The 20,883-nt window shown below is 43.4% G+C and overlaps 1 protein-coding gene across 1 annotated transcript in view; it reads left to right on the top strand.

The window, feature by feature from the left end:
• PDXK (pyridoxal kinase) overlaps positions 1 to 14,974 on the top strand; it is a 47,888-nt gene extending 32,914 nt beyond the window's left edge. The window contains exons 5-11 of the mRNA XM_054165773.1: positions 2,146 to 2,192; positions 4,825 to 4,910; positions 5,753 to 5,798; positions 8,576 to 8,687; positions 11,620 to 11,756; positions 12,398 to 12,464; positions 13,271 to 14,974. Of these exons, the coding sequence (XP_054021748.1) occupies positions 2,146 to 2,192; positions 4,825 to 4,910; positions 5,753 to 5,798; positions 8,576 to 8,687; positions 11,620 to 11,756; positions 12,398 to 12,464; positions 13,271 to 13,383 (608 nt within the window). The 3' untranslated portion in view covers positions 13,384 to 14,974. The remainder of the gene's footprint in view (positions 1 to 2,145; positions 2,193 to 4,824; positions 4,911 to 5,752; positions 5,799 to 8,575; positions 8,688 to 11,619; positions 11,757 to 12,397; positions 12,465 to 13,270) is intronic.
• The last annotated feature ends 5,909 nt before the right edge of the window (positions 14,975 to 20,883 follow it).

The raw sequence follows: 20,883 nt of genomic DNA, 5'->3' as shown, positions 1-20,883 counted from the left end.
GGTGCTCATAGCTGATACCTCTCCTTGATTTCCAAGTCCATTGAAAACGGGACAGACTCTCGAGTTGCCCTGCTGTGGTTTCAGAAGTGTCTTACTGTGCCTTACAAGCTTCATAATTTAGCATTTCTAACTCTGGTGCCCTCTGCTAAGGTTACCTAAGAGTACTTAAAGAGCAATAGGCTAGCAACTGCTCTCACTAATGTGTCAGTCAGGCTTACACTTCTAAGAAAAGACTCTTCTCTTTTCCTTCCTGACTCTCTGAGTGAGTCAGGAGTTTCAAACATCACAAGCACAGGCTTGAATTGAGCAAAATGCTTACAGTGAAAGGGCAAAGTCATGGGAATTTAGTGGGATAAAAAGCTGTGAATGATCATAGAATCATAGAATCAACAAGGTTGGAAAAGACCTCAGAGATCATCAAGTCCAACCTATCACTCAACACTTCAAGTGCCACATCCAATCCCTTTTTGAACACCTCCAGGGAGGGTGACTCCACCACCTCCCTGGGCAGCACATTCCAATGGCCAGTTGGGTTCAGTAAACTCTGCAGTCAGGAAATAGCAAGAAGGGTGTGAAGGATTTGCAAGGAGCAATACTGTGGAGTGTGATATGTGTCTTAAAATCAACAAAGCATAGTTCTTACATATAGAGATACCTCTGCTACATTTTTCTGAGCTCAAGTTCTGTTGCTTTTTAGCCTTTATTGACACTTGCATTGTCAGATTCTCCAGTCTCCTCACTAGTAAGTGAAAGCTAAAAAACGTCCAAGTATGAGCAGAAAGAAGAAACAACTATCTGTATAGTGCAGGAAGTGATCAGATGTTCCTGCTCACTGCAGGGGGTTAGGCTAGATGACTTTTGGAGGTCCCTGCCAACCCAAACCATTCTATGGTGAGAGCAGACATAGGCTTCTAAGATTCTTTGTATTGAATAAACAGACTATAATGTAAGGAGAATACTTTTAAAATATAAACCAATTTGCCACTCCTTTTACTCACAGAAACTTCCTTAATTGCTGTGTGGACATTGATACGATGCCTTTGGATTTGTATTCCTTTTTTAGCTTGCTAAAAGGTCTTTGTACAATGAACAATATTCTTTTTGAAAACACAAGACTTGACTGTTTCCATCCTCACTTTGGAATATGTTGCTGTTGCTGCTGATGGTTCAGAACCTATGCTAAATGTGTTAGTAGTATTACACCAAGTACAAGTTTGTGTACTTTGGCATGGATTTATTGTCTCATTTCTTTGTAATATGTTTGGGCTTTTTAAATGTGTGCACACAGCATTTTAGGGTGTGTGTTTGGCATGTATTTTTTTATGCTAAAGCAAAAGTAGGACTCTTTTCAGAGCTGTCAGCTTCTTCCATGTTTCTTCCCCACCATGCATTATTACTCCAGAGTTTTGGGTTGGGGGGTGAAGGGGAGGGTTCTCTGCATTTTCCGTAGCAAAAGCCCTTTTGCTCCCAATAGTCAAACTCTCTCATCCTCATCACCTTCAGATATTAGAATATGGAAGCAGGTAGGAGAGGGTGACTACAATCACAGAATGGTTTGGGTTAAAACACACCTTAAAGATCATCTCGTTCCATCCCTCCACCATGGGCAGGGATATCTCCCACTGGACAAGGTTGCTCTAGGCCCCATCCAAACTGGCTTTGTGGATGCCCCATGGAGGGGGCATCCACAACTTCCCTGGGCAACCTTCTCCAGTGTCTCACCACTCTCACTGTAAATAATTTCTTCCTAATATCCAGTCCAAGAGTCTTCAGACATTGTCTACCCCCCTTGCCACCCACACAGGGCATCCCAGGAGGACAGTGGCAATCCCTTTTGCAGATGCTGCAGGGTATGGGCACCCCTCTGCACAATGCTCCCACACTACCCAGACACATCAGACACGCAGCAGAAACACTTTGCTCCCAGCTTGTTCCCTCCTCTGGCAGTTCCTTAAGACACATGGCTTACTCTTTCAGAATGGGCAACCACCAGTTATAAAGGGTGCTGCAAGAGCTGTGAGGGTATGTAGTCTGTCAGGTGCTCAGTGCTGTTATATAGCCATTACTGTTGCCTAAAACTTATCCCTCCTACCAGGGTCTCTATAACTGTACCCCATTTCTAAAGCTAGATTTATTCTCTTACAGTATGTGATCCAGTGATGGGTGACAAATGGAATGGAGAAGGCTCTATGGTTAGTACCTGAATGTGTGGATTCTCTGTATAGTGAGTATTTGCTATATAAAGCTGTATAAAGATTTATTAAGTTAGTTACTTAATTTACTATAAGTATTTCTTTAATTATTTAATACTTTTAAAACACCAAAACTAAGCTACTTCACCTGAGCATGGTTCTGGATCCCAGCATCAAGTTTGTACATTTAATTTCCTGAGTTTAGTATCTAGGAAGAATGATGGCTGCATTGCCCTAGGATTATTTCTAACTCTTTGCTGATACAACAGGTAGAATACAGACCCTGTCCACAGGAAAATATCCCCCCTCTCTCCCTCACTGGATTTCCCTCATTTTCTGTCACAAGCTCTCTTTTGGCTGGTAGACAGGCTGGTAGTGTCAGTGGTCGTGTGAATTGACATAGCACTTGAACCTAAATTGAGATGACTTATTTCACGTGAGATCCAGCAGCTGCTAGGCACTGGGCTGTGATCAGTGACAGAAAGGTTCTGTGTGCCAATACCATACTGCATACTGACAAAGAAACATTCTTTTTTGATCAAAATGAGCAAATAATTTCAGTAAAAATGGAATGTGTCAAGACATCAGCAATTACAATATTTTATGGTTTCTTCTGCCTCCAGCTAGGCATGCACTATGAATTCCTCTTTGTCCTTGTACCTTTTCACAGTTTACCTGCTCATAAAACATCACATGAAGCAGCACTTAGTAATAAATTTGCCATTGCTTTTGTGTTCTATTCTTTCATTTTACATCTGCTGCAATATTTATTGCCCTTGGCTCTTTTCTAATGAGAGATCTAGCAGCTGTAGGGTCACCTTGTGAAACTTTAGCTGTTGGGAGAAGTCATAACAATGTGCCTACCTGTGCCTTTTGGGTGGAAGACAGGGTACATGGAAGAAAAGAACACTTAACATGCAACCCACCAATGACATCCTGCCATAAAATAGTAATAAAGTCATTATTTTAAAATGTCTCTGTTTAGATATAACTTAATCTTACATCTCTGTCTAAAGACAGAGTCACCACTTCACTGTGGCTGCAGGAGTGAGCTCAGTATCAGTATGGTGAGCGTTCAGTAGCATCTAGTGGTCAACACTGTGGTGGGGTTGTACCTGTTGTTACAGACTGGGAATGGGAGGCAGCAACACATATTCCTTGACGAACTGAAAGCTTACATGGACACCCTGCCCTGTAAAGCTTCTGAGGCCAAGAGAGAAAATAAAACATGGGCAAAAAGAGGGCATTAATCTCCACGTAACAAATGGGGTTCTGTCAGAGAATATCAGCTACTAGTAAACAATGAACTTCTGAACTTTTATTGAAAGCTTTGTTAAATTGAACGACAGCAGGACTCAGAAAGGTGGGGGAACCCCTGTACCCATCTAACCCAAACTCCTAGCTGAGCTCTGTTGTGAGCTTTTCAGCTTGAGCCTGTTATGTCTTAGTGTGTCACCTGCTTAGACAACCAATGTCCCTTTGCTGATGGCCTATATTTAACTAATGAAGATGGGGTGGAGAGGGAACAGAAGGGCAGAAAAGGGATTTTTGACCCTTACTACTTGAAGAGCTGATCATGCCACGTAGTATGCTAGCATTTTGCTAGTCTTGGGTGCAACACAAGCAAATTATTTGTAATGTCCTTATTGGAACTGCTTTATAGATTAAGTTGTACCCAAAAAAATTACACATCTGATTCCTGTTCACACATATTGATGCACAGCACACCCTAGGAATACTTCACTGAAAGAAGGCGGGGAAATAATGCACAGCATGGATGTTGCTTGTTCCTAAACCCCACAATGCAACACAATGTGGGCACATCCTGCTGCAGCAAAGTACAACAACAAAATAGTTTCTTTTGGAGGTAAGGGCATGAGAAAAAGGTTCCCCATCTTGGGAACTGTATTTCTTTATGCTGCGCTGTCAGTTTGGTGAGAGGGGACCTGGAAATTCTTCATCCAGGCACCGCTTTTTATTGCTGCTAGTTTAAGCCTGTCTGCTTAGCAGTGCTTCCTGTTGCTTCCAGTGAAAGAAGGGCTGTTGGTTGTACTGTCACCAGCTGGAGGATACACTGACTGCCACTTTTGAGTTACTGCTGTATAACCATGGAATCATAGAATCATTCAGGTTGGAAAAGACCCCTGGGATTATAAAGTCCAACCGCTGACCCTACTCCACAATGTTCACCCCTAAACCATACGTCCACGCACCACATCTGATTGACCTTTAAACACAGCCAGGGTTGGTGACTGAACCACCTGCCTGGGCAGCACATTCCAATGCCTGATCACTCTTGCTGTGAAAATTTTTTTCCTCATGTCCAGTCTAAACCTATCCTGTTGCAGTTTGAGGCCTTTCTCTTTTGTTCTGTTGCTAATTACCTGTGAGATGAGACCATCGCCAACCCCTCTACAAGGTCCTTTTAGGTAGTTGTAGAGAGCAATGAGGCCCCCTCTTAGCCTCCTCTTCTTCAAACTAAGCTGCCCAAGCTCCTTCAGTCACTTTTCAACAGCATGCTAGGACCTGTCAGGTTGCTCAGTGACAGCATGAGTGGTAGTTGGAGGGAAGATGAGTTGCAGTGCCACATCTCCAATGCTGCTGACATTCAATACTGTTTCTTCTCCCCTAGTATGTGCCCAAGGATCTCCTCCCAGTCTACAGGGACAAAGTTGTACCTGTTGCTGATATAATTACTCCTAACCAGTTTGAAGCTGAGTAAGTACTTACTTCTTTTTAGAGCCAAATAAATCTGGGGATAAAAGCAGGGGAGACGGATACTCATTCATTTATTTGTCTCAGTACAGTGTTATCCATGTGTCTAGCATATGGATTTCATATGTGTTGGGAGTTTTAGCTGCTACACTCAAGTGGTGCTTTTCAGCAAACCTCCAACTGCCACATAGTCAATTAAAAAAAATCTGGGAGTTATGTGAGGAGAAGATTTCTCATGTTTGGTCCGGTCTCTCTTTTTTTTGGTCACCTCTTATCTCCAGAGGCCTGTATCTAAGGCAGGTTGAAAAACAAAAAAAGCCCTCTCTTCCCTTCCCCATCCTTTCCCTCTGACAGGGAAATTCTTATTATATGTCAGAATATCAAAACTGAAATAGTTTGACCCAGACCCCCAAAATACGATTGAGGAATACCACCATGGCCATGTTTCTTAGCAGTTAAGAATTTAAATGCCTCCTGTCCATTCTGTCTACATAGCTGTGACTCTTTGGTCAGGAGATAATCTGTCATGGTACATCACAGGCTGTCCCTTAAGGGGATCCTAGGAGCAGCTGCACGGAAGATGGAGAAAAGATGCTTATGAGGGAATTCTGTGATACAGGTTTCTCTAAAGGAGGCAGGTTAGGACTGGTGTGATTCTGCTTTAGAGGCATTGTGTATCTGTGCACATAACATCTAAAGAGAGAGATCTGATACAGCAGACCGTGCAGCTACAAACCATTTAGGCCTGTATGGTGCAGCCCAAGCTTTCCTCCTTTCAGAGAGCTGACAAAGCAATTGCTGCCCTGAGAACTTGGGCTCTTTTAAGATTTGTGTTTCATTCTCAGGTTGCTCACAGGCAGGAAGATTCATACAGAAAAAGAAGCTTTAGAGGTAAGTAGGCAAGGAGCTGGATGTGTAAGGTCTCTGTGTTCCTGCCTGCAGTGCTGCAGTTTGACCATTTGTCTTTAACCTTGAAGTCACTTTGCCCTTTATCCTTTTCATCTGTTATTAAAACTTGTGCACTCCAGGCGCAAAAGACTCTGTTCTGGTGCCAGACTGCTGAAGAAAGTTCCCAAGAGAACTGGAGATAAAGGCACTACAGTGGTAACAAGCAGATCTCTGTGAGCTTGTTTTCCTGCAGTGTAGCGGTAGCAGCGCACATGGCAGGGAAGCACACGCTGTCAGCGCCGTGGAAATGCGCTGGCTGGGGTGAAAGCCTTGGGTGACCCTGGGCGTTAGAAATCTGCAGGAGTTGCTCCCTCTGCTGTCCACACCTGAGTCGTGCAAGAGTAAAGTAAAAGAGTAAAGCTGATGGGGCAGCCGTTTCTAGTTCTTCCACACAGACTGTTTGCAAGAAGAGAGCTTACTAGCAAACTCTCACAAGCGTTGATTGAATACGCTCTGAATCCCTTCCTGAAGCTGGTGCTCTGTTTAGTCAAAGGGGATGAGACCTGGGTTGCAAAAGGATAGAGGACACAGATGAGAAATCAAACTGGGAGTGATGCATGGCCTTAAGGTAGTTCCTGGTGAAAGACAGAGAAATTTATAGCATTGATAGCTGCTGTCATCACCATAGAGAGATGATGGATGGTCCCCAAATACACTGTATTGATGTGTAAAGATTTACCCTTCTACACAAATGGAAGGAGATAAAAACATGCAGGATTTGGTAGTGAAGGACAAAATGGGAGCATGATTTTATTGGTGTCTTGAGAAGGTTTGAGCAATTTGTTTTGTTGACTAGTCAAGTGCTTTCGATAATGGACTGATGTTATTTCTTCAGGTTTGGTTTTGATCTTCAAAGGATCACAAAGTTTTTAAACAAACAGCAGCTGCAGTGGCACCCTGCAGAGTAGCTGGAGTCTGTCAGCCCAAATGTTTGTTGTTTTCTATCTTTCTGTAGCATGGGTTGATTGCCATTTCTTCAGGGCAGGAAGCAGCTCCAAAGACCTCAGGTCTTTTCATCTCCACCACCCCTCCTGTTGCACCATCCTGGTTTTACATTAACCCACTGTGCTGGGCAAGGGTGGTGAACTGTGCTTCATGCCACTAGCTGCTAACTACAGCTCAGTTCTTCTCTTACTTGCCAGTGGAACCACAGACTTGAGAACAACACTACTAGCTGAGCAGCCCTTAGTTTAGGGTTGCATATTTCAGCTGCAAACACCAGTGGCAGGTGCTAAGCAACTTTACAGGTTTGTTTTCTCACAGTCTGTCTGATTCATGTTACAGCTCTTATTTGGGTTTTTAAAACAATCTGTTCTGAACAGGTGGAGCTATATTTAGGAAGGGAAATATTTTTAAAGTAGTTGCTTGCAAGGTATGATATTTTAATGAAAGAATCACAGAATGGTCTGGGTTGGAAGGCACCTCCAAAGGTCATCTTGTCCAGCCCCCTCTGCAGTAAGCAGTGGCATTCTCAGCTAGATTGGGTTGCTCAGAGCAAGCTGTCTCTCCAGCTGCATGCCCCCTACAGGTTTATCCTTCTGAGTAATAATCCATACTAGAATTTGTCTCTTGTGGAGGTGATAGGAATTCTGGCACTGGTGCGTGTGGTGACATGCTTTCATTCATTTCTTCAACAAGACTAGCCATGACTGTATCCTTCTAACAGAAAAGTAAATGTGATGGAATGTTAATGCAGAAGGGGCTAAGCCCCACAGCTAGAAACACTGGTGATTAGGTTCTAGGGGAATTGTGACTGAGAGATGCAACTGAGTTTTATTACTTCACAGGACACTTGTGTCAGCATACGCTGGTGGATTTACTGCTTCTGTAAAACCCAGCCAATGCATGTGCAAAGAAGTCTGGCAGTTGAGGGCTTAGACAAAAAAAAGAAAAGCAACAGAGAATTTCAAATAGCAGAACTAAATCCTTATCATTCAACTTGCCATGAGTCATAGCTAGTCTTGAGAGGATTTTTATGTTTTTTGGGTGCTATTTTTCTCTCTGGAAAAAAACAATTTTTCCTCCCCTGTGTTTTATACTGAACTCATTATTGAAGTTACTTACCCTTCTGTGAAATCAAAATCACTTCTGTGGAAACCCATTGTGGTGTAAGAATTAGAGTCATAGTGAGTTTAAGTGAGCAACACACAGGGTGGAAATGCACCTGTAAGGGTAAGCAATGTGCAGGTGCAGTTTGGAGTTAGAAACTGAACGAGAGAAGAAGATCGAGACAGACTCACTTGTACATCTAATTTGACTCTTTGTTTTTGCTAACTCTTTAAGTAGTAGCAGAATAAGTTTTCATGGCCTGGAATTGCTACCTTTCCAGCAAGTGTTTCCAGATAGCCAGCTCAGTTGCATGTGCCTGTATATTTGTTCTCTTATTCTTTTGATAAGATGTTCTAAAAACATGATGCAGACAGAGGTTCTGATCACAGCTGAAACAGAGTATTCTTTTCAGAGGAGTATCCAAAGATAACACAAAGAGAGTTGCTTGTATATTTTAACAAGTGTGTTATGTTGAAATGTGGATGTTTTGAGTCCCCTCTTTCAAACAAATTCCTCTAACTGAAGTGCACTCTTTGAATAGAAACTTTTTTCTCTTCACAAAAGATGCCAAAATAAGATGCTTGTCAAAAAACCCTCAGCACTATGAAAGAGGCGGGGTTTCATCAACACATACTGCAGTCACTGATTCCTGCCTTTTTGCACTTGGAAAGGTAATGGATATGCTCCATGCCATGGGACCAGAGACTGTGGTGATCACAAGCTCAGATCTGCAGGCTTCTCTAGGAAACGACTACCTAATTGCTCTGGGAAGCCACAGGAAAAGTAAGCCATGAATTCCTTTGTTAAAATCTGCTTTCTTTTAACCTGTTCCACGCTGTTCCACACTTTCAGTTACTCTTTCTAGGAAGTTGTTATATCAGGCCCATCTGTAGTGCATGGAAGGAATTTAGATCTCTAAATGAACTTGTCCTAGTATCAGTGGTTAAATGGGGAAGGCAAACTGGGAGCTGAGCTTGATCACAGCACAGGCAGAGCCCTGCCCTCACCAGCAGGGTACAGGCCCACAGTATCTGGATAATTTGAGCAGAACAGGGGTGGTGATGGCAAGCATGTGCCATTGACAGCCCACTGATCCTCAGAGAGAGGTGAGAAAAGCCAAGTCTGAAAGGAATTTGGAAAATCCAATCAGTAAGACAGCAGAGCTGTGCACAGGTACACCTACAACACAGCTCAGCAAAGAAGCTTGTACAGAGTCCTGAACTTCTGTGCTGCTCCTGGGCAAATGAGCAGAGGGTACATGGGTAGTGGATGTCCTAGTTGAGGTTCACCAGGGCTGCTAAAGCCCCTAGTATTGGCCCTGGCAAGTAGTAGTGGCATAAAAGAGGAACTTTGAACATTTTGAATACTTCCATGAAAAGCTTCATTGTCCAGTCAGCAGACTGTCCCTCTGTGAGAGACTGTAAAATGTCCTTCTGCTTCTTCTTTGCATCCTTTTCTTTACCGTCACCAAAATTCACTGTGTGGACTGTCAGAGGACCCGAGATGGGCATGCCATATGGGATGGTATATGTTCTCATTTTCTTGTTCCTTTAAGGGATCTAAATGTGGCTATCACCTTCTGGACTCCTGAGAGACAAAAAACTGCTTGATACTTAAATCCCACTAAAAATCAGTCAGTGGATCTTAGCACTCAGTACATGCCAGGTCAGGAATATGTCTGGTCATTCCAGTAGTGATTACAATATGGTACATAAAATCATAGAATTGTTTAGGTTGGAAAAAACCTCTAATATCATCAAAGCCAACCATCAACCTAACACCACCATGGCCATTAAACCACATCCCAAAGTGCCATGTCTACATGTTTTTGAACACTCCAGGGACAGTGACTCTGCCGCTTCCTTGGGCAGCCTACTCCAATGCCTGACCACTCTCTCAGTAAAGAAATTTTTCCTGATACCCAATCTAAACCTCCTCTGGTGCAGCTTGAGACCATTTCCTCTCATTCTATCACTTGATCCGAGGGAGAAGAGACCAACACTCACTTCACTACAACCTCTTTTCAGGTAGTTGTAGAGAGCAATGAGGTCTCCCCTTAGCCTCCTTCGGACCAAACAATCACAGTTCCCTCATCTCTCCCCAGAAGACTTACTCTTCAGGCCCTTCACCAGTTTTGTTGCCCTTCTCTGGACTCACTCCTGCACTTCAATGCCCTTCTTGTAGTGAGGAGCCCAAAATCAAACAAAATATTTGAGGTGCAGCCTCACCAGTGCTGAGTACAGGGGCATGATCACTTCCCCACTCCTGCTGGCCACACCATTCCTGATACAGGCCAGGATGTTGTTGGCTTTCTCGGCCACCTGAGCGCACTGCTGGGTCATATTCAGCTTGCTGTCAACCTGCACCCTCAGGTCCTTTTCTGATGATCCTCCTCCATACTTCTTCAACAACTGAGAACTATGATTTTGTGGTCACTGTTCCCCAGATGGCCCCAAATCATTACATCACCCACAAGTCTCTTCTCTCTTCACAAACAGCAGGTCCTGCAGGATGTCTTCCCTAGTTGTCTCCCTCACCAGCTGTGTAAGGAAGTTATCCTCCACACACTGTAGGAGCCTCCTGGGCTGCTCCCTCACTGCTGTGGTCTGTTTCAATTTCCCTGACATCTGCTGGAAGTCCCCAGTGAGAATGAGGGCTAGTGAAGTGAGACTTCTCCCAGACGCCTAAAGAATAGTTGGTCTCTTCATCCTGGTTGGGTGGTCTGCAACAGACTTCCACCAGGACATCTGCCATGTTGGCCCGCCCTCTGATTCCTACCCATAAACCCTCAACCCTATCATCACCATCATTAACCTCAATACAATCAAAACACTCCCTGAATGAAAACTTCTCTGCTGATATCTACAGCTGCTCATGTACACCCAGGGCAACAAAGGGCAACAAAGCTGGTGAGGGGTTTGGAGCACAAGCCCTATGAGGAGAGGCTGAGGGAGCTGGGGTTTCTTAGCCTAGAGAAGAGGAGGCTCAGAGGAGACCTTATTGCTGCCTACAACTACCTGAAGGGAGGTTGTAGCCAGGTGGGGGCTGGTCTCTCCTCCCAGGCAACCAGCACCAGAACAAGAGGACACAGTCTCAAGCTGTGCCAGGGGAGGTTTAGGCTGGATATTAGGAAGAAATTCTTCACAGCAAGAGTGATTGGCCATTGAAATGTGCTGCCCAGGGAGGTGGTGGAGTCACCATCACTGGAGGTGTTTAAGAGGAGACTGGATGATGAGGCACTTAGTGCCGTGGTTTAGTTAATTAGGTGGTGTTGGGTGATAGGTTGGACTTGATGATCTCAAAGGTCTTTTCCAACCTGGTTGATTCCATTCCACTCAGAGATACTCTAGATTATGGTTTGGGATGTTCCATCTAGGGTTCAGCAGTCTCCATAAATCAGCAGTTTGGTGAGCAAGCTGCTGCTGCTGTCTCAATGAAGATAGCTAGCTGTCAATCCAAAGATAGATGGCTGCCAATCCTTCATGTTCCCTCTGAAGTGTGTGCAGTATGTAAGCTGTAAAGGCTCTCCCTACTTGGCAAAGTTCTGAATGGGGTGCACCTTTTAAAAGAGCTGGTACAAAGTTGGCAGCGTCCCTTAGCATCTATATGTTCCAAACAACAAAGAAATTCAAACCTGGTGATCACTTTTAAATTGCAGTAAATGCTACTGTATCGATTTCTGGGTCTGTTACTTAACTCTCTCTCTGTGTTGCAGCTAAAGCAGATGGTACCAGGATAACACAAAGAATTCGCGTGGAGTCTCCTAAAGTAGATGCGGTCTTTGTTGGAACAGGAGACTTGTTTGCTGCTATGCTTCTGGCATGGACACATAAGCATCCAAACAATTTCAAGGTGTGGGAGAAGATACTAATCTTTCTGGGAGTTTAGACTAGGTGGTGGTGGTGGTGGTGGTTGTGGTGGGTGGTTGGTGGGTAGTAGTGGGTGGTTGTTTTTATTAACTTCATTATTTATTTGTTTGATTGTTATTACCATTATTATTGCTGTTAATCTATGACATGATTTGAAGCCTCTCGTCTGGTTTGGTTTGGTTTTTTCCCTCACCTCAGAGTGGGGAAAAAAACCAAACCAGCATTTCTCTTTTGCCAAAGCATTTTAGCTACTAAAACTTGGTATTGGTGACATTTCAGTTACATGGGTGTGGTAATTCTGCCAGATAAGATGTTACTCTCTCTAGGGAGAGAGACTGCATGCTTGCTTTCGTTTTTTACCCTCACTTCATAACAAGCATTAAAAATCAGTGATTAAATCTGTTTCTTTCCCTTAAGCACACAGAGTCCTCAATGTCTATGGTTTCTAATGCCTGTTTTGGGAGAATTAATTTTCTACTACTAATCTTCAGTACTTCACATAGCTGTTATCCCATTTGCATCTTGTCAGCCATGTTTGACTCTTACAGCAGTGTTTTTACAAGAATACTACTAATCCAGGCAGCTGAAATTTTACTCAAACCTAAATATATTATATTAATGCAGATGGCATGTGAAAAGACTGTGTCAGCCATGCAACATGTTCTGCAAAGGACCATTAAGAGTGCAAAAGGTAATTTTTTCAAGCCTTATTCCCTTGTTCTGTCTGGATTTGCATCAGAAGCAGCATTCAGCTCTCTGAGTTTCCTGACTAAAGGCAGCAATCAGTGCAGAAGCAGTCAGAGAATTTGCAGAGGGAGAGCTTGTTAGTCTTGTCAGTGTATGTTCCTTATTGTGTCATCCAAGCCTATTTTTGACAGAACCCAACTGAAGATGTCACTATTCAGCTTGTAGTGGGACTACTGTCATACTGCCTGAGCTTGACTGCTTTGTAAGACAGTGGCAGAAGAACCTGAGGAAGTGCTGAGTGTGCAAGAGAGCTTCCGTTTTAAGCATAGCTTGCTTACTTTGAGTGCATGTGCTTAGTATTGAGAGGGATTGATCAAGTACTAATAAACTGTCTGTTTGCTGTGATGGGCATGTGAGGAGTGATTATTATATTATTTTAGTATTTTCTTTCTGCTTCTCTGCCCTTGGAGTTCCCATGTCCTTCAGTTCCCAAGGAGATCCAGGTGGGGTCTGTGGGCTCTAGGAGCATGTCTGTGTCAGTTTCCAATTAACAGAGCTGTGTTTCTTTCTTGGAGAGAGGTGCAGAGCAGGGATATGAAGAAATCACAGTGCTAACCTTCATCTTCCACCTTGGAAGCCTTTAGCAGGGGGATAGTAAGGGGGAGGGGAGAGGGAGGGGAGAGGAGGGGAGAGGGAGAGGAGAGGAAAGGAGAGGAGAGGAGGAGGAAAAAAAAGAGGAGTAACACAAGAGTGTAACTTGCTTCTTTTTCTGCTGCTATTTCTAATTGTATTCTGGTGTCATCTTTTTAGCACAAGCTGGAGAAGGAAACAAACCAAACTCAGCCCAGCTGGAACTGAGAATGGTCCAAAGCAAAAAGGACATAGAAAACCCAGAGATCATAGTGAAGGCCACCGTGTTATAAAGGCTGTATGTCTCCAATAACGCACAATGTATCGATGTCCTCATTTCTTTCCTGTAAATTGTAATATTTGCCTTAGATCTGTGACAGAAACCTGACTTTCATGAAATAGTGCCCAGCATAGGCAGATATCCACTCTCAAACATATGTGCTGGCCTTGCTCAGTTTTAAACACAAAACAGCTAGTGTGCATTGAAGCATATTACCAGGTATCAAAATGGCTGTCAAATTCACTTAGTCTGTGTAATTACCCAGGGCAAGAGAGTATGGTGTTCCTGCCTTGCCAAAGACCTCAGATGTGAATTTGCTAATGGAATGCTTGACTGACTGGAGAATATATTTCAAGGTGGCATCTAGTGCCAATGGAGCTCGCTCCATGCTCCCTTTTCTTGGAGATACCTGGTTACCTACTGTGGTATTCAGTATCTCAGCTGCTATGAAACTACGCAGGGTTAAAACTACACACAAAGTTCTGGTTGTGTGTAGGAGTACTTTGAAGATATTTGGCATTTAAGTACTCTGAAGTGACCTTGAGGTGTCATTCATGTTACTTATAACTGCTCCTGTTTCCTTGTCTATGAACAGCTGCACAGTTTCAGTTTTTGCAGGTACTGGCTGCTTATTTCCAACGTCTGTAGGTCCCCGTATGATTTTCTTCCAAAGCTGCTCCATAAACATCTTCATTAATAAGATAATCTTCTTCATGCAGTAGCACTGATTAGAAGTTTGTAGTTCTACCTCCAAGGCCAGGTTTGAGTCTTTGTTTAGTTTTTGGCTCTAAAGCACAAGCATTCTGTAAGGACAGAAGAGAAAGCAGCTCTTACCCTGAAAGCTGGCTACCCTCCTATGTTCTTCATGGGTGGATGTATTTACAGCCTCTGTAAGGCACTTCCACCTAACAATACTGAGCACTCTTGGCAGGCTTAGCAGTGAAGCCACGTGGTAAAAGTAATATTTTTAGTTTAATGAGCTTTAATAAGTTACCTATTTTTAGCAGATGCAGAGAAACACAAAGGAGTTGTTTTGACTAGGGACGACAGAAATCCGTTGTTGTTATTATTAAGACATCTTTATTACAAAATTCTGCTTAATAAGGCTTCCAGATGGGATTCCACCACTCTGTGATTCAGCATCCTGTACATCACAGCCACATGCATTACACCAGCAGGGCAGATATGCTTATAGGTACTGCCCCCTTGTACTTCCATATATGATCTCTGCATGGGACTGAGGTTCTTGCTTCTCCCGAGATGAGATGGAGTGTGGGGTTATACATCAGGTTTCAGTTTTTGAGCATCATTTGTCTCAGACAGCACAGGGAGAATAAAACTGCAGATCAGCTTGCAGTGACATGAAGCAAATTCGCTTTAGAGGAAAGGGCTGAGTTTTATATGGTTACCTGAGTGTGCTCAGGAAACTGACTCTTGTTTCTCTCCCACATACCTTTCCTGCATCTTCCTCATCAGACCTTCCTAACAGGCAGTGTCACTTGCGTAGCTTGCGAGTCCCCAGAGAGGTTATTTGGAGATTGCTTTGGCTACTGAAGTCTTCACTTATCCCACCATTGGTGGACTTTTCTCACACTGTAAAACTTAATTGGTTTCACTTAGTAGAAGAAGGTGAAGAAGAGTAATTTATCCTTAAAGTGAATTTTTAGCTGAAGAGGTTTTTTTCTTTTTGTAGGGTGAGAATGAATAACTTCTGAAATCCACTTCTGAAATCCAGCATGTTTAGTATCTCTGAGACAAATGAAAGTCAAGAGACAAATATGTTTTGCAGGAAATATAAGAGGCAGACTTCAAAGCTTTCATTCCACCAACTAATAATTATATTGTTTTCTCTCATGCATTTGGCATTAAATACGAAAGGAAAAAAAAAACCAAAGCCAAAACAAAAAACCAACATGGAGAATTTAATGGGGGGGGCTGGGGGGGGATCAACATAAAGGAGTTACAAAGTGTGGCTATATTGCCACAGCTTTGAGTAACCACTGCCATGAAATAATTATCAAGCAATAATAATTTTGGTGATGTGAGCAGTTGGCTAAAATTAGCAGTCAGTAACAAAGATGAGCCCATGGCTGGTAGCCAACCTGTGAAAAGATGTGAACTCTCTTTAACACTGTGTATAAATATCTGATGAGAGAAGCAGTGAAGAAGGAGCCAGGCTTATCTCAGTGGTGCCCAGCAAAAGGATAACATGCAATGGGGACAAAATTAAATACAGGAAAGTCCATTTAAACCTGGGGGAAAAAAAAAGCAGTTCACTGGTGGTGATCAAACATTGGCACAGACTGTCCAGAGAGGTTGTGGAGTCTCCATCCTTGGAGATACTCCGAACCTGATGGAATGTGGTCCTGAGCAACTTGCTGTGCTTGACCCTGATTGTGCTAGGTTGGACTCGATGACCTCCAGAGGTCTCTTGGAACCACAACCATTCTGTGGTTTTGTGGAGTACCTTTCTTGCTGTGTTTTTTAAGTTATGCAGATATTATTATTATTTCCCTCCTGACTTGCCAGCTTCCAGATGGGCTGGGCAATAGCTCAGCACTAATCATTTGCCTCCTTTATTTTCAGACACCTTACTTTTTTGCTTGGGCAGTTGTGCTAGGAGTACAGTTGCCTTTTAAGAGACAGTTGGTTTCAGCAAAGACATGTAAACATTGTATCTGGTGATGCATTTCAGTCTGGAACAGGAAAGGGGTTTAACTGTTTTTAACATTGACCAAAGCAGTGCTGCATGCCATATTCCAAACATAACTGAGTTGGTTTATAAAATCAGAGTATTTCACATAGAAGTGTGCAATCTCTAATATCCTCTTAGGAAGAAACTGTTAAAATATTGAACTTCCCTGCCTGTATATGTCATGGCCCACTTTGTGGGATTGTAGAGTCATAGAATCAGCCAGGTTGGAAAAGACCTCAGAGATCATCAAGTCCAAACTATTACCTAATACCTAACGCCTCCTGACAACTCAACCATGGCTCAAGTGCCACATCCAATCCTTTTTTGAACACCTGCAGGTACAGTGACACCACCACCTCCCTGGGCAGCACATTCCAATGGCAAATTACTCTTTCTGTGAAGAACTTCTTCCTAACATCCAGCCTAAACCTCCCCTAGCACTGCTTGAGACTGTGTCCTCTTGTTCTGCCACTGGTTGCCTGGGGGAAGGGACCAACCCCCATCTGTCTACAGCCTCCTTTCAGGTAGTTGTAGACACCCTTGCCCCGCTGTATCCAGTTTTGTAGCTTCTATGGGTCACATACAAAAATCTTCAGATGGCCAAGAATTCAGTGTATTCCAAATGCAGTTCACATTTGATTTCTGCAGTCCATGGCTCCAGCACTGATCTTACCTGGGTCTGGAAGTGGCTCCTGGTGCACTGTGTGAGAGCCAGGACTGCGGATTGCGCAGCACCCCCTGCACCAGCATTAGCTTCACTGCCAGCCATGTAACATGACGTGGCTTGGGAGCTGTGTGGGGCTGAACTGAGAACCACATGATGGCCATCCCTGCACCAGTGCAGTGCAAAATTGAGGCTCTTCAGTTCCTTACATCGGGGAATCAACGGGAGAGAGATGCTCACTTACTTTTTGTAAGCAGCAATCAGCTTGCACTTCCCAAATGTGCTGTCACAGAAACCCTACCTGCTGTAAGCATGTACTGCAGAAAGGCCCTTTGAGCAAGTGTTTAGCACCTTTTTTCCCCCCCAGTAAATAAAATAGACTTTCTGCAGGGGAATTGAGAGAAAGGCAAGAGCTGGTTTTCTCTGAAATAGAGAAGCCTACAATTTAGGAAACCTAAAGCTACCTTGCAAACAAGGTTTCATCTGTAAACCATGGAAGGGCAAGTGGTGTATTCGTTGGAGCAGCTCATATCTGTCAGGTGTGATCCTTCCTCACTGCTTCAATGAATAGGTTGGTTCAATAATTCACACCTTCCTTAGAATCTGTGGCATATCCATGTTAGCAAAAAGAAAGGCTAATGATGCTAATGTGCTGGGTCTGCAAAAGTTCCTATTTTGCAGTAGCTGCATTCTCTAGCAGTGGGCTGCTAGCTGCTTCTGCTTAAGTCCCTGGGAGGTTGCTTATGTGCTGTTGGTTTTAAATTCCCACTGACCTGATCTACATTAGGTCAGGTTTATGTCTTCAGTGAAGAATTGGGCTTAAAATCTCTTGCCAGGAACAAACACCAGGAATGATCTGTAAATATATTCTGTAGCTAACTTTCTGTAGTCCTCACAGGCTGAAAGGTATTTTTAAATGTCAGAGTATAGATGCCTAATACTTAGATGCAGTTGGATTGGTTCAGAGTCACAAATGCTTTTTCATGATGTTTGCAGAGCAACATTCAAAGACTCAGCACAGTCCTGTCCAATCTTTTATTCCCTCTTCTGCCCACGGATAGAGTATCTGTATCTGTTTCTGAGTTCATACTGTCTCTGGGGCAGCTGAAAATTGTATCAATATTAGGCAGCTGCCCACTCTTTATTTAAGGGCTTGGAGGAGACTTATCAGGGCTCTCTGATCCATGTGCAGACCCTTAGATAAAGAAAAATGGTTAGTTTAGGTCCAGTTTACAGACGAACAAGCACTTTAGCCAAGAGAGTGGAGTCAGTAACTAATGGATAATCTTCCATGACCGTCCTAACAGCATGAAAGGTGCCTGTAACCCACCAGTCCAGCACTCATCGGTTAGGGGACTGCTACCTTCACTGCCACACTTGTTCCCCATATGCACATGTGAAGTTAGCAGCTAAGGACACTTCTCATGCTGAAGTACACATACACATGGGAGCAGTGAATGCTTTCTGTTTTCATCCAGTCAACTTCCTCGCCGTTCTCTTCACTCACTAGAGCCATCTGTGTTGGATCCCTTTGTTCTGGAATGAGCTGTGCAGTGTATGTGGTCAGCCATTTTGATTACTGCCAGTGCACCCATTTGTGGAGCCATTGTGCAGGAGAGACCAAAAGTCATTTTTACAAATGATCTACTCTATTCTGGGCCTGGATTAGTCCCCAGATGCTTAGTATTCCCATGTACATCTTAGGGGGACGTGCATAAAGACATTGTGCTAAAGCCAAGGTGTGGTGGGTTGCTATTCACACTTGATAAAAACGTTTCTGAAACCTGCAGTCTGAATTGCTAACATTAATGTTTGTTTGCTCTTGGTTTTTATCATAAGTGGAAGAAATCTATAATCAATGTGTTATACAAAAGAATTGGAGGACCAATGTTTCCAGCTACTTGTACTGCCTTTGGGTATCTTAACTGTGTCTTGATTGGATGATGTTAATTTGTTGTCTGGGACTCTTATGGTGATTGTATTGATTTATTTTATTTTAAGATACGTGGCAAGGAAGATTGTAATAAAAGCATCTACATTTTACTATACCATGCACACACAAATTGTTAGATCCTATTTTTGAACATGTTAATTGTTTCAGAATTAAACAGAACAATAACAGTTTAATATACCTGCTGAATAATATGAGTGTAATTAGAAGTTCCCTTAGATATATCCTAGCATAGAGAAAGGGTAGTTAGCAGAAGAGGACACATTTGTGCACTCTGATCATCTCACTGTGAGATAGTAGCTCTGTGGAAATGAATAACATCCTTTGGTGTCTTACTTTTTAAATTGGCTTCATGGGAAGACAGCTGTTGGCATCCTGCACTACTGCTCTTGTATGCCTCTGACTTGCCTGTGGAGGACCTCTTGGTGTTGTGCTTTTTGTTCCTGCATACAAGGTGAGAAGAGGGGCTTGGAATAAGAACCACAAGTCATTTTGAAGTCTGTTTCTTGTGCAGCATTTAGCTGCACTCCCCTTCACAGAGTAAGTATTTTGCTGCATAGGTTAGAGCAGGCAGGACTGTACGGTAGGAAATTGTTCCTGCATGTCAGAAGAAGTGCTTCCACCAGCCCTGCTCAGTCTCTGCTGGGGCAGTGTTTTACAAGAGGAAGAGAGCAGGTACCCAGTTTAATCAGAGCTTACTGGAGAAGGTGCTACATCGTTGTGCTTATGCCCAGTGGAGAAGTTTGGCTCGTATTTATACTAAGGAAAACCACCTCTCCTAAGGAAAGATTCCTGACCATTTAGAGAGTACTTTTAGAAGCTAAGATATTAGTGTTACAGGTTCCTTCATAAATGGAGACACAACCTGTTCTTTTACATCCTCTTGCAGCCTTATTGGCTTGTTGGCTACTCATTCATCTCCTGTTAGAATCACAGGGTAAGATTATTCACAGAGCTGTTCTTCATGAAAGACATTTGCTTCTGGTAAGTGAGAGCCTACTGCTGAACAGTTTTGTAGCTTTCTAAAACACAGCCATTAAAGACACTTGCCAGCCATGGAGACTAAGCTTTGAGATGTTCAGTCACAGCCCCAAGAATAGCTCTTCTCTTTTAAGTAAATGAGTAAACCAGTGAACTTTTCCATGCATGCAGGAGCAGATTTAAGGTAAATCCATGAAGTTCAATCAGAAACTGGACAGGTGTCCCCTAAGCGCCTGTTGAAGGGCAGGGAATGCGGAGCGCCAGGGAGCTGCTGTTGTCGGCAGGCTTCTGCAGGGAAGCCTAAGCTAGTTCTCAATGTTTTCCTGATGGGAAGAATGTGGTCTGGCTTTCAAGAACCTGCTTCACCAGGAAACCGGTGCCAGGTGACAGCCCCAGCGCCACCAGCCACCAGTTTTGGTGCTTTTGCTTCTCCAGCAGCAGTGGCCCTCGAGGCCAAGGGGATGCTCTCAAGTATGCTCCTAAATAAGCACACGTTCCTGAGTCGGTGCCTCCGCGGGGCAGCCCACAGTGACAAACCCACGATTTGCAGAGCAGTGAATAGGGCAGCAACACAATTCAGACAGAGAAAACCAGCAATATGAGAAGGCTGTGCCATATGTTCCCACTGAACTCACATGTACTCCTTACCTATAGCCCTTGTGGTTGCATTGCTGTGTAGGAAAATCTGTGTGTAGAAGAGTGTAAATCTGTACTCTGTGCGTGTGTGTGTGTGTGTATGTCAAAGCTTTATTTGCAATCTGCTGGGGGTGGGAAATGGAATTTGGGGGCTGGCTGTGTAGGCCTTCAGGATGTGAGCAGAAGGTCTTAAAGAATTCTATTTTTATAGATTGTGCTGAAGCTTTGGGTCCCAGCCACACTCAGTCTTTTCCTCCAGAAAAGCCAAACGGTTTGGAAAGAGAGCCAGGTGGCTGTGATACACTATGGATAGTACAACCCCACCAGCCCTGGACAAACTGAGTAACTTAATAAAAGATGCCTTTTGAAGTAATATTTTTTTAGTGCTGAATTGTTTAAAATGAAGAAATGTTTATGAGCAAACTTTCTATGTACTTAAAAGTTTGTGTGGTGCTTTGTACCGACTAGGTGGACCTGTTACATGTTTACACATCTTACTGATTGTCCTCGAGCTGTACGTAGTAATTCAACGACTTTTATGCCAGAGAAGCAGTGGAGTTTTGTGCAATAGCAAAGTATTTAATTT

This window comes from Dryobates pubescens, chromosome 12 (genome assembly GCF_014839835.1).
Source record: "Dryobates pubescens isolate bDryPub1 chromosome 12, bDryPub1.pri, whole genome shotgun sequence".
Taxonomy (NCBI): domain Eukaryota; kingdom Metazoa; phylum Chordata; class Aves; order Piciformes; family Picidae; genus Dryobates; species Dryobates pubescens.
The sequence above is the reverse complement of the archived record's forward strand: the minus strand, read 5'-3'. Positions and strand labels throughout refer to the sequence as shown.